Raw genomic sequence first — 13091 nt, 5'->3', positions numbered from 1 at the left:
CCTCCCTCGACCTGCCAGCTGTCCTTTTGGTGCAGCCGGGGTGCGTTTGGCCTTCTGGGCTGCGAGTGCACATTGCCGGCTCGCGTCCAGCTCCTCATCCACGAGAACCCTCAAGTCCTTCCCCACAAGGCTGCCCCCAAATATCAGAGTTTGGGGCCTCTCCCTGTCCACATGCACAAACTCATGCGGGAGTAAGCAAGGCGAAGACGCCACGGAGACGGAGCCCCTCGTCCTGCAAGTCCCCGTGTGAAATTTGCGCAGCGTCGGACTGGACAATTCAGGGCTGCCCCTTCCCATCGCATTTCCACGCGGCGCTTCCAGCCCCTTCCCCGCGGCGGCTTCCCGTTCTCCCGCTGCCGCTCCGGCCGCCGCCAGCAGCGGGAGCCACGGCCCGTGCTTCCCGCTGCTCCGCCCGCGCAGCGCCCACGTGACGGGCCGTGGAAAGCCCCTCCAACCCGGCGGGCGGCAAGGATTCCACGAATTGGAATGACGGGGCTCTCTGGATCTTCCTTTGACCGTGCGCGTCTAAACAGCGATAAACGGGAACAAGCGAGTGCCGGGAGGCGCCCGGCGGGGCTGAGGGGCCCGGGGGCGCGGCCTGCCCGCTCCGCCCCGCGTGACGTGCCGCGCCGACCGGGAGCCATGGCGGCGGAGCCGGAGGCCGTGCAGGACCTGCTGTGGGTGCGGGACCCGCTGTGGCCGCGGGCGCGGCCGCTCCCGCTGCCCTCCGGGAGCGGCTCCGTGCGCTGCCTCCGCCGAAACCGCGCCCGGGAGCTGGTAAGTGGGAGGTGGGAGGCGGGAGGCGGGTGCGAGGCCCTCCGGCCTCGGGAGGCGCTGGGCTTCTTCCGGTGTCGGCGGCGCTGCGCAGGCCGCCCGGCCCGGCCCTGTGGCGCTAACGGGCTGTCGCGATCCCCACCTGTGGGCACGGTTGTTTGTGTTGTTGTCGCTTAGCTGAGCAGCAGGGTCTGCTGTAAGAGAGCCCTACAACCTGTTACCTATATTAGATGTTATATGTATATATGTGTGTGTATGTGTATGCATGTGTATATGTGTGTGTGTAAGAGTTGGGCAAAATAAACACCTGAAGTAAAGTACAAAGATCAGTGTTTACAGACCCATTGTGCTGTCTGCTCTCCTATACGAATCATGGGTCATCTATCGCCGCCACCTGCGTCTCCTAGAACACTTCCATCAACGCTGTCTCCGCACAATCCTAAACATCCACTGGTCAGATTATGTGACCAATACATCTGTTCTAGAACAAGCAGCAGTCACAAGTATTGAGGCCATGTTGCTGAGAACACAACTGTGTTGGGCAGGGCACGTCTCCAGGATGAAGGACCACTGCCTCCCTAAGATCTTGCTGTATGGTGAACTTGCCACTGGCTGCTGCAAGAGAGGAGCCCCGAAGAGATACAAGGACTCCCTGAAACAGCATCTCAGCCTTGGCCATATTGATCAGCATAACTGGTCTACTCTGGCTTCCAATCAGGAGGCCTGGAGACACACCATCTATAACGCTGCTGATGCTTTTGAGAAAGCACGCAGGATCACCCTTGAGGAGAAAAGACAATGCAGAAAGAATCGTGCCTTGCAGAATATACCACCGAAGGAGTCTTTCTGCTGTGCTTTTTGCAACTGGACATGTCTATCTCGTATTGACCTTATTAGCCACCAACACGCTTGCAACAAACGTTCATGTGTCAAGATAAAGTTCATGTGTCGAGATAAAGGCAGGGATAGATCACTCATCGACTCCTGTCGTGGGCAAAACAGACTGGACGTGGGGGAATTAACTGAATTTTTTACTAGTCAAAATCAGAGCAGGGTAATGAGAGGTAAAACAAATCCTAAAAACATTTCCCCCCCCACCCCTCCCACTTTCTGCAGGCTCTACCTCCTTCCCCCCAGTGGCACAGGAGGACGGAGAATGGGGGTTATGGTCAGTTCATCACAGGTTGTTTCTGAATTTTTCCCATAGCACAGCTTTTCCACTTTCATGTTTACAAGCTGATTTAGACTGTATTCAATCATTTGGTAAACAGGAATTAAAACAAGCGCCATAGAGAATGTTCGTGCTTTTAAAATTGTCTGATTTTGGCCTCCCTGCTGTTCCTGGATGAAGGAAGAAAACATCACTGCCTAATGATTTTCTTTGTCAGAATGTTTCATTTTTAGTTGATGATATAACTTAATTATCTGTTTCTTTTAGAACATTCCTGAAGAAAACTTATATGTGAAGTGTAACGGGCGACTGGCCAGTGATGAAGATGTGTTGCAAAGTGGAGCTGTTTATAGTCTGGAGCCAAGACTTTGTGGTGGAAAAGGAGGTTTGTTCTTTAACTGCTTGCTACTGATTAGATTCTTAGGTTGAAAAAATTCTGCTATGCCACAGTCTATGCTGTTAGCAGGAGTTCTCATATACTACCAGATCTCTTGACTGTGATATAATGTCTCTGAGCTGAAACCAAAGTGCACATGGAAAGCTGAGAATTGGCCAGGGAAGCTGCAGTTCAGCTCTTCTTTACATCCCTGTTCAGCTTAGCTCTATTAGAAATCTGTATCATGCACCAAAGTGACTTCAGAGTTGAAACTGTGTTGAAAAGGACCTGTTATCTTAGGATCCTGTTTCATCCATGGTCTCTTAGGACAAATGTTTCAGGTACAAATAGTCTGTGATTTGGCTATGTTATATGACCTAATTGACTTTCTTCTCTTATTTTAAAAAACGCATAAGTGCCAAGATCTCAGTAGCTGAAGACATAAAGAATTCAATCTAAGCTAGACACCTTGTATTGACAAAATATTTTAAGTGTGTTACTGAAGGTGTGTATTAACATGGCCACCGACATCGTGGACATTCCCTAAAATGGAACATGAGGGGTGAAAGAAGCTTTGCAGAATATTCGAGTGTAGTTGGAGTCAATGTGTTTGCTTTTTGAATGTAGTTCTCAAAATCTTAGTGAATGCATTGCTGCTGATTTTTGGGAGCATACCTGACTGGGCGTCGCAGCTTGGTCCAGGTTCTTCGGTAGCATGTTTCATGAGCTACAAAATTTTCCTCACTAGTGGCAGCAATTTGGTTTATTAGCTGAAGGCAATACTTTTTTTTGCCTCATGATACAGTAGACTGTCTGCCTTGGTTACTCTTTATAACACTCCTTAGATGTCATTTTAGGGCACTGACATTGTAGATTTGTTCATCTTCCAGTTAAAAAAATGATGGTTGGCACTTTGCAATTGTATGAAGGATTGTATTGCTATTAATCCACACTGTGTTTCTTTGAGCCTGTTAAACAAGGGTCTTTATCCAGCTGGAGTCAGCATAAGGTGATACTGAGTGAGAGAAAGTAGTGGTCTTGCCTTTGAGTAATTAGTGGCTGAGGAGTGTATAGAAATCAGTTTTGAGGGGCTCTCCAGAATAACTTTGCGCATAACAATCATCTTGATGAAGCAGGTAAGGTTATCTGCTAAAAAAAGCTATTTTATTTTTTGTTAGGTTTTTAAAAGGTGATTTAATCTTGGTGGGGCTAAAGGGTCTTGTGGGGGGAAGGTACATTCTGGCTAAATTAGAAAGGACACAAAAGTGTTAATTTGGGGTGAAAAAGGTTTCAAACCATTTTGCTGAGGGAGCCCAGAAATAGGCCTTCCTGTTAGAAGTGTTGCACAGGTTCTAGTAAATCTGGAGTCTCTGGTGTGACACCAGGAGCACAAAACCAAGGTGATTGGTAAACACCGGGTACCTTTGTTTTCCCTTAGTGCTTCAGCATTTCAGCCAATGACAGTTCTCCAACATGTGGCAGCTTTTAACTCTCCCTTCAGTTACATCGAGGGAGAGGAGAGCGTTGAATTCGCTGTATTCTTTTTCCATAATTAATTCTTTTGTTGTGTGCTAGGTCATATCCTTCTGTTTCTGTTTAGCTAATTCTTGATTACTTTTCCCTCTGTAAGGGTTCGGGTCGATGCTGCGAGCGCTCGGTGCTCAAATTGAGAAGACAACAAACAGAGAGGCTTGCCGAGATCTCAGTGGAAGAAGACTTCGAGATGTCAATCATGAAAAAGCGTAAGGCATTTTCTTGGAAGCTGGAATTAGAAAATAACCTGACTCTGTAGTTCACTGTTAACAAAAGACGTCAAATGACAGGCTGTTGTAGCAGTGAAATGGTACTTTGAATACCAGAAAGAGCAAAAGTGAAATCTTTAGTGCAGATGGACTGGAAACCAACAGGACTCTCCTGACTGTAATTCTGTTATTGCAAAATGTGATTGTACTGCAGCCTGCTTCTGAGAGACGCTCTGCACTTCTTGGATTCCTCATCTGGAATTCTCACAGTTCTCCCTGAAGGTGCAAGAGCACATATTGGGGATATGTGACCTTACTGCTGTTTCTGGCTTTCAAAATAAACTCTGCTCTCTTCTCTGTAGCAGAATCTCTGTCTGTTCCTTCAGTAGTTCCCCTGAACATTGTTACTTGACTTTTCCCGTTGTCTCCATCGTAGCAGGTGGTGAAAGCATTCAGTAAATGCAAAGCAACCAACTGGCATTCCATTAAATGCTGGAAACACTCATTTTCATGGTTCTGTCACCTGCAGGATGGCTGAATGGGTGAAGAAGCAGGCAGAGAGGGAAGCAGAAAAGGAGCAAAGGCGCTTGGAAAGGCTGCAGCGGAAGCTGGCGGAGCCGCGGCACACGTTCACAGACCCGGAGTACGAGCGGCAGTACCGTGAGATGGCAGAGCGGCAGGAGGAGTCCATCCGGATAGGTACTGCAGCTTGGCCTCGCTCTCTGTCCTCAAAACACAGAGTAAACTGACAGTCTCTCTAGCCTCACTCCAGCACGAAAACTTAAAAAAAAAAAATAAAAATTGCTGATGGTAACTCTTCCAGTTGAAGAAAGTTTTAAGATTCAGTAAAATTTGCTTGACTTAGTTTTTTCTCTTTGTCTACAGTCTCTCTTAAATTGCATTGAACAGTGTAACGTAAAGCAAGCGATGCTTCATCTTGCTGTGCGAGTGTCATCTCATGATAAGAGCCAAATTCTGTGAAGATGGTCTTGAACTTTAAGAATTACATTATCAGTTTCAGTAAAATGATGAAACTATAAGTGGGTCTTACATAAAAACTAGATATTGAATCCAGCTACAAAATACCTTGTTTCACTTCCTGGTTTTTGTAGTTACTTTATTTATCCACGGATTGTTCCCTTGTTGGCAGCTAGATGGTGAAACTGAGGCTGAATGGGATGTAGAACCTGAGAGTTCAGTTCAAGAATCCAATTTTAATTGACTCTGTGCCTTAGTAGATCCATGTAGGAAAGCTTTTGCTGCTACTGAGGTTATTATGAAGCTTTGAGTCTTCATGAATGTGCACCAGTAGTGATTCTTTTCCATTAGTGTTTTAAACTTCATCTGAAATGAAAACTGAAATTTACAACATAGAGGAATTGTGCACTGATGAAGGAGACTTTCAATTTTGTTTTGAAGGGTTGCAAGTTATTGCCAGCAAAGCAGTGTCATCAGAAAGTGGCAAGAGTCGGAAACGTCCCGGTGAACCTGGAAAAAGTGGAACAAAATCTGAAAAAAGAAAATGTCATTGGTAAGTGTTATGCCTTGGTTCTATACTCACATCTCAAGCCTTCAACAGGATGAAAGGTTAGATAGGTACAAGTAAGCAGATTCAAATCTGAGATGTAGACTGAAATAGGAATAAGAAATCAAACTGATTAAATCAAAGAACTGAAAATAAACATTTCTGTGTTCCTATAATTCTGTCCCAGCTGGAGCAGACAAAGTTTATTTGCAAAAATAGGCACTTTTGTCCACCTCCCCTTCTAATATGGTTATATTCTACTGCTTCCCATTGTTCTGTTTTTTTCATTAATGAATTAAATTTACAATGAAATTTAAAGATTTTTTTTTTCCTGGCATCTTTAACCTAATGTAACATGAAAGAGAAGCCAGTGATTCCAGTCATTTCTGTATTGGGAATGCTGTAAAGAGATATCTGTTTTGGGGGTACGTATGTCTTGTGCAACATCAGCAGCTCTTCCTCTAACTAAACTATCCTAAATAACTGTTAGTTCTCTATATCTCTTTGAAAAGAGAAACATGACAATTTTTTTTTTGAGAGTAATTTATTTAAAAGTTAAAATAGGTGCGTGTTAACTTGTAACATACTCCCCATGCCAGGCTGGGATTGGATGATGCCAACAATTCAGGCTGTGAGGATGACAACAAAGATGAATCCCCTTGTACATCTGACAGAAGTTGTCTGTCAGGCAGCAGATACAATGAAAATGTTGGAAATTCAGATGAATGTTCAAGCAGCGCTGTGGCTTCAGCAGAGGATAGTCCTTCTACCAGTGCAGCTTCTGCTTCAGAAGAAGATAGTCCAGCTACCAGTGCAGCTTCTGCTTCAGAAGAGGGTAGTCCATCTACCAGTGCAACTGAGAAACCACTGGAGCAGCCAGAAGGTACTGGAAGAGATGTAAAAAGAGAGATGTGCACAGGTGGGCAGACCGAAATTCCGGCTGAAGAAAATAGTAAAACGACAAAGCCCCCGAAGGAAGAGGCCCAAGAAGAGAAAGAAGTGACCCAAGCTCAGAAACAAGAGGAGCTAGAAAATGTTTCTTCTAAGGCACGGGAAACAAACCAGTTACAGAGCACAGTAAGTATGAAGCTGTACAAAACATGTGTCTTTCTTCAGCTGCTTTTACAGCTGAGGAAGCAAATAAGCTTCACCTACAGCAATGGAGCTTTTCCCGCTGGACCGATGAAAGCCCAAGTGATACTTGATAGTAAAGGGTACCAATACTTGTGGTTCATTACTCCTTGTATAACATTACTAATAAAGATTTTTGGGGGTAATGAATCTAGATTTGTTCTAGCAATAAAACAAAGTATGGCTTTTTTTTTCCAGGCTAGGGAGATGCTTGGATTTTCTGCCTTTTTTCAACTTGAGCAGAAAGTCTGCCATCAGCTGCCAATGACTGATTTCTCATATGTGAAAGTTTAATACAGTTCAATGGAAAAAAGACCAAGGATGTAACCTGATCAATTAGAACTTTGTCATCTACTGTACTCTTAGAGCTGGCAGATTTTATACAGGATGTTTACCATTCTTCACTGTTTACCTTTTGCTCAGTATTTGCGAGACTTTCTATTCTTAAAACAGGAAACTCCACCAATGCTGTGGCAGATTGTTATTGCAGGTGGAAATATTTTTATAGGAGTCCTTGATGATTTTATTTTTTTTTTAAGTAGGGTGAGAATAATGAGACAACCAGTCATTTTTTTGTATGCTTAGCAGGACAAAGGTTCTAGTTCTGCTAGCAAGAATTGCTTTTGCTGAGCGTGTAACAGAGTGGTCTCATTCCCACTGCTGGTATTACTTGCTCTGGGGTCTTTGATGCATACCATAAGACTAATCATTGCTTTCAAGTATTGAATGAAATGAGCATAGATTTTGGTGTCCTTTTTAGTGTGTTAGTGTTTGGTGTTAGTGTTTAGCATGTTAGTAAAATCTGGCATTTGAATTATCCAGGGCCCCGGGTTTGGACTACAGAGTCTGTAGAGGTCCCTTTTGCCCTCAGTTAATTAGCAAATATGCTAATTTCCTTTTAAGATGAAATTTTAATCCTCTTTTATTTTTTTTGTGGCAGGATGAGGTGTGAACTTCAGAACCTGTTTTTTGGGTTAGTCTTACTAAAAAGAGGTGCTTTTATATCTATTTCTTTAATTAGTGTAACTATGTTAGATATAACTGTTCATCCTCCTTCCTGCTCCTGCTGGAGGCTTATTGGTTGTATTCTGCATCAGACTAAAAAGGAGCTATTAGCTTTACCAGGCCTCTGAAAGTCAAGGTTAAGTTACTGAACTGCTATGCAAGATGGTAGGCTGTTTTTAATTCAGCTTTCTTGGGAGTAGTGAACTTTCCTGGAGATAATTGTAGAATCATGGAATCTCCTGAGTTGGAAGGGACCCACAAGGATCATCGAAGTCCAACTCCTGTCCCTGCACAAGAGTCATGCCGTGTGCCTGAGCACGTTGTCCAAATGCTTTTTGAGCTCTCATTTTTCTTGCATGTTTTTCTCTTTGCAGGAGGTGGAACCGATTGACCTACTGGCGTTCAACTCTGCTGCTGAACTGGAAGCCCTGGGTTTAGATAAGCTGAAGATGGGATTGATGGCTTTAGGACTGAAATGTGGAGGCACTCTGAAGGAAAGAGCAGCAAGGCTTTTCTCAGTGAGAGGTCTGTCTAGAGATCAGATCAAGCCATCCCTATTTGCAAAGCCTTCTAAAGGGAAAACTGCTGGTTAGATTTGAGACCGTTTACCTTTTTGCATGTGTATTTGATGTCATTAAATAAAAGTTCTTGGTATCCTTTCAATTGAGTATCCCCAGCTTGTAAATTCACATCCACAAGATAAGCTTCATTAGCATCCCAAGGAGTTACGAAAAGCATGGGCAGGTGCTAAATGTATCATCATACACAGACCCAGCTCCTGTGGATCTGTTTGACACAGTGTTCTGAAAATATAAACTGTAGGACTTAAGGGCTAAATTGTTAAAGCACATTTAAACTGTTTACCTAGGTATGGGATCCAAAAGGAATGTACTTGGGAGTTTGCAGCTTATCATTAGTAAAATCTGGTTTATATGATGAGCAGTGACTTAAGTGCTGCAAATGGTGGTAAGAAAATGTTTGGTGGAGGTAAAGCGTGTGACATGGCTGACAGTTTAATCTATAAGGGAGTTCTTAGAAAATTTAGGGGGTAAAAGGAGAGGGAGGGATGAGAGAGACTTGGAGGTTCTGCTAATCACATCTCATGGAGGTTGTGACAGGACAAGTGGACCCTGGATAGAAAGGAAATAGGTTTGTTTACTGAATGTGTTTCATCAGGAAACTGGAATGAAGGGTGCCTGGGAGGTCACCTTGGCATGATGAGGTTTTGCTGGTGTAAATTCATCAGCTGGGAATGTCGTATGCCGGCAGCAGTCCCCGCTTGGGTGGCAAACCTTTGTGTGCTTAAAGTTCTCTTAAAGCTCTCCTACAGTGCCTGGGTCGTGAGGGCCTTCAGCTCTATGAACACACACTTGAGCTCCTCTGTAGCGTGGCAGGGGTAGCGTGGGCCAAAAATGAGCGGACCATTTTAATGACATGTTCTGACAGCAGCTCTTGGCCAAGTTATTTCCGCTCACTGCAATCGTGCTCTTGCCTCAGCTGCAGTGACACAGCCATTTCCCAGCCTACCCCTTGCGTCACCTAGTTGTCTTTTTTTGTTGTTGTGGGTTCCTGGTTAAGCCAGATCAGTTCCCTGATGGGGCATATGATGTGGCTCTAGCAAATTTGTGCCAGCACAACTGAAGCAGCATTACATAAAGTAGGGAATAAACGCTGGTTCGTGAAGGAGGACTGGAATATTTTAAGCCAGCAGTAGTACCAAACACTTTATTGATTAACTGTGTGTTCAGTAGTGCCAGAATGAAAAGAAATACTCTACATCTGTCTTAAAGGGCAATAGGTGCACCTTGAACTAGCTCCACCCTTTGGCACATTTATTTGAGAATTGTTTAGCTCCTGCTGAGCTAAACAAGAGCAAGCACTTGCTCTGGGCTATACCCACCTGAAGGATTAGCCTGGAGCAATACTGTGTCTACTGTGTCTAGAGAGCCATAAGGCAATTCTGGACTTCCACGTGCCCTTAGGGCAACCGGAAAACAGCTGGACAACAAACAGGACTCAGACTGATCTGTCAGCAGAAGAGAAATAAGTAGGTGAAGTGCTTTAAGGTTTCTTAAGAATTTGGACAAGAACAGAAAAGTCAACAGTTAAAAGAAATATATAAACAAACGGTTCCAATGTTATATGGGCTATTTCCACAGGACAAAACGGCCTCAGAATAGAGGTGATCTTTCTAGTCCAGGACCAGAGGATAATGCAGAGTTATGCCTGTGTCTTTCTTTTTCCAAGGATTAATGCAGCTTTGTATTTCAGAGATGTTTCTGGTTGTAAATGCACCAAAACTGTGAACATCTTCCTAGAGAAAAGGTTCGTGCTCCCACACAAACACTTCCCCAACAAGCAAGTGGTGTGATTTACAGAATTCTTTTGAAGTGTCATTTTAAATGCATTTATTTCAACCATCTAGAAGATCTAGAGCACTGCCTGTGTTTCACTGGCATTTCAGAGTTGCTGACTGAAAAGAAATAATTAGTGAAAACACTGGCACAAACCTAAGGGGGGGCTTTTCCTCACTTCATATGGATCCATTTCTTCCCTTGAAAGAAAGATAAGTACATTTAATACGCAAAACATAGCAGGGAACGGGGCAGGTCACAGAGAGAAGTACCTTGTGAGGGTTTAGAAAGATCATCACCAGCAGACACAATAGCTGCCGGCCTTCAACTAAAAGGTTTCTTTCCCATTGTTCTCGCCTGTATGGTCCTAATAAACGAGTTACTAAAAAACACTTAAGCGTTTTGACCTACCCGCCACCTGCTGGAGTGTGCGGGAATTGCTCCCTTTGGCTTGCCGAGTGCGGGAGCTTCTGCGCTTGCTGCTGTAGGTGGCACTGAGCTAACGCGGAGGACGTGTCCAGCTCCAGCATCGCTGCAAACCCTCAGCCCTCTGCACAGAGCTTCTGACCCGAAGCCATGGCTTTGTTCCATGGGCCGTAGGCACACGGTGCCGCTGCGGAGCAGGGATATTGGGTCACGTTTATGTCATTCTGCTTATGCCAGAAACGGTCACAATTAATCCTTGTAATCCCCCCAAAACTAATTCTTATCCAAGATTTTGCTTTCTGGAGAACGTTGACATTTGAAAGGTTTGTTTGTAGCAATGCCTATTCTTAGGAAGGTGCTATTTTTAAATTTTAAAGCTTCCTCCAAGGCATTTAACAGGAGATGGTAATGACTGCACCCCTGTTAGTTAAAACAGCCACCTCAGCTGGCTTTCCTTTGGTTACAGCTGAGCAGTAAGAGGGGCTTTGCAGATTAACATGCCAAATGGAACCTGAAGGTAGAGAGGTGACAACTGCTCTGGCCTCCTCCATCTGCTGAGGAGGGGATGGGCAGGCACTGCTGCTTTCCTACACTGCTGGAGGCTGGGCAGGGGCTGGCTAATCCAGGGTGGTTAGTCTAGGTTTAGAGCCAGCAGCTGTGCCTGCTTGGGAAATGTCCCAGTGGCCTGAACGCACATGCTGCCTTGTCCTGCTTCTCCCTTCTGCATTTGCTGTGTGCCTCTAACCAGGCACAGGGAATCAGGAATTTGGACAAAACCTGGAGCACAAAAAGGAGCAAGAAGCTCTTAAAAGACATGCCTGGGCTGTAAGGAAAGAAGAGCAGTCTTTAAGGAGCCATCTGGCTTGTGAAACATCTGCTGGAAACACTACACATCTCAGTGAAAACATGGATGAGCTGCCCAGGGAAGTGGTTGAGTTGCCATCCCTGGAAGGTACTCAAAAACTGTGTATATGTGGCACTTGGGGCCATGGTTTAGTGGTGGGCTTGGCAGTGCTGGGTTAACGGTTGGACTCCATGCTCTCAGAATTCTTTTCCAACCTAGATGATTGTATGGTGTCTGGTGGTTACAGATGGTAGCTTATGGCCTGTGTGATATTATACCCAGCATACAGCAACTAGCTGAGACCTCCTAAGGGTGACAGAATTATTGACCACTGGGCTGGAAGTTGGCAGTCCCCTGAGAAGTAGTGATTACAAATTGATTGCATTCATTTTCAACAAACAGAAAACAGACTTTCAAAGGGGATACAGGTACAGGGGCTTGCAAAGGGGCAGATTTGTCATCACCGAGAAAATTAGAAGGAAAATTGTAAGCAAAAAAACCCCCACAAATAAACATTAGGAGTACCTTTAAAATGAGATTACTTAATAGCTTTAAAAAACCTCCAACCCCCTGATTTAATAGTTATCAAAAAAGTGTGCCAAGAGCTGTGGACTGTTGACATGACCTTTCAGTGCCCAGTATCTCCAGATAACTTATCTCCTGCCATGGTGTTTCTGAGCTATTCTGCACCTGCTGGTTTAACTGTAGGAAACCCTGGCACCCCAACAGCTCTGGAGTGCCCATGTACCCCTAGAACACAGGCCAGAGGCAGCATCAATGATTGGCTTTTTACTCAGTTTTATTCTGAAATGCACAGACGCTGTGCACGCTGCTGTCCTGCACCTGCTCCAGGAATGGACAGAGGAGCTCAAGTCTTCTAAAAATATCAAAGTCCTGCAGGATCTCTGCCACCCAGTACCTCCCCTCCACCTTTTCTGTTTGTCCTGAGTTCCCCTTTCCCAGACTCCAGCTGTTTCCAGCCAAAGCCAGAGGAGTTCCCTGATTATCACCTTTGTCGGGATGTGGATTGGGCATCTGACTTTCCACTTCTACAGGCAATTAGAAGGCTGGCCTGAAAGGCAAAGTGTCAGACACTCTTGAAAGGAGTCTGTGAAATGCAAAGGGGAAAAAAAAGAGAGGGAGAGGAAATAAAGTCTCGCCAGCAGGGAAAAGCTGCAACTTCTCATGGAAAAGAAAACTGAAAAGCAGCCTTGGTTCAAATGGAACGGTGGAAACATCAGACAGGGCAATATAGCCCTGCTAGCAGTGGCATTTAATGTGGCTTGAAACTTTTGTTCTCTCCCCTAAAATGGAGATAATGGATAGAGATAAAAGATAACTAAAAGATAACAGAGAGAGAAAGTGCTGCTAGCATGCCCAAGCCTCGCTCTTAAAGAAAGCTTTCCTGAGACCAATAGGTCCAGCTTCTGACCCCATGTCCAGCTCCACTGACTATTGCAGGCCTTCACAGATCATCTTGTGAGCAGTTCCACAAAGGCTGGCCAGAGCTCACACTTGTGATAAGCTTTAGCTCGGGTGTGCTGCCACTGTGGATACTCACACAAGGGTTCAACTTTAGGTGCGGGACTAACGGGGCTGTTGGAGTCCTTCATGCGAAGAGCACACACTGCCTTCTCCTTGAGCAGCACCAGAGGGCTGTACACTTTCAGTAGTGCAGGAGGATGCCCAATGTTTTAATGCTGGTTTTGCCTTAAAACACCTTTACATCTTTTGGAATCGTTT

General features: G+C 44.8%; 1 protein-coding gene across 1 annotated transcript; it reads left to right on the top strand.

Annotated features, from left to right (window-relative positions):
• The first annotated feature begins 428 nt into the window (after window positions 1-428).
• On the top strand, window positions 429-8399 carry SDE2 (SDE2 telomere maintenance homolog). Its single transcript, XM_051783416.1, has 7 exons — window positions 429-777; window positions 2213-2330; window positions 3952-4063; window positions 4593-4762; window positions 5483-5594; window positions 6188-6665; window positions 8099-8399. The coding sequence occupies exons 1-7, from the start codon at window positions 487-489 to the stop codon at window positions 8315-8317; spliced, it is 1500 nt and encodes a 499-aa protein (XP_051639376.1). The 5' UTR covers window positions 429-486; the 3' UTR covers window positions 8318-8399.
• The last annotated feature ends 4692 nt before the right edge of the window (window positions 8400-13091 follow it).

The sequence above is a fragment of the Manacus candei genome, unplaced genomic scaffold (genome assembly GCF_025592945.1).
Source record: "Manacus candei isolate 608988 ecotype Guabito, Panama unplaced genomic scaffold, ASM2559294v1 h1tg000017l, whole genome shotgun sequence".
NCBI lineage: Eukaryota > Metazoa > Chordata > Aves > Passeriformes > Pipridae > Manacus > Manacus candei.
This window is presented reverse-complemented; position numbering and strand designations above follow the sequence as displayed.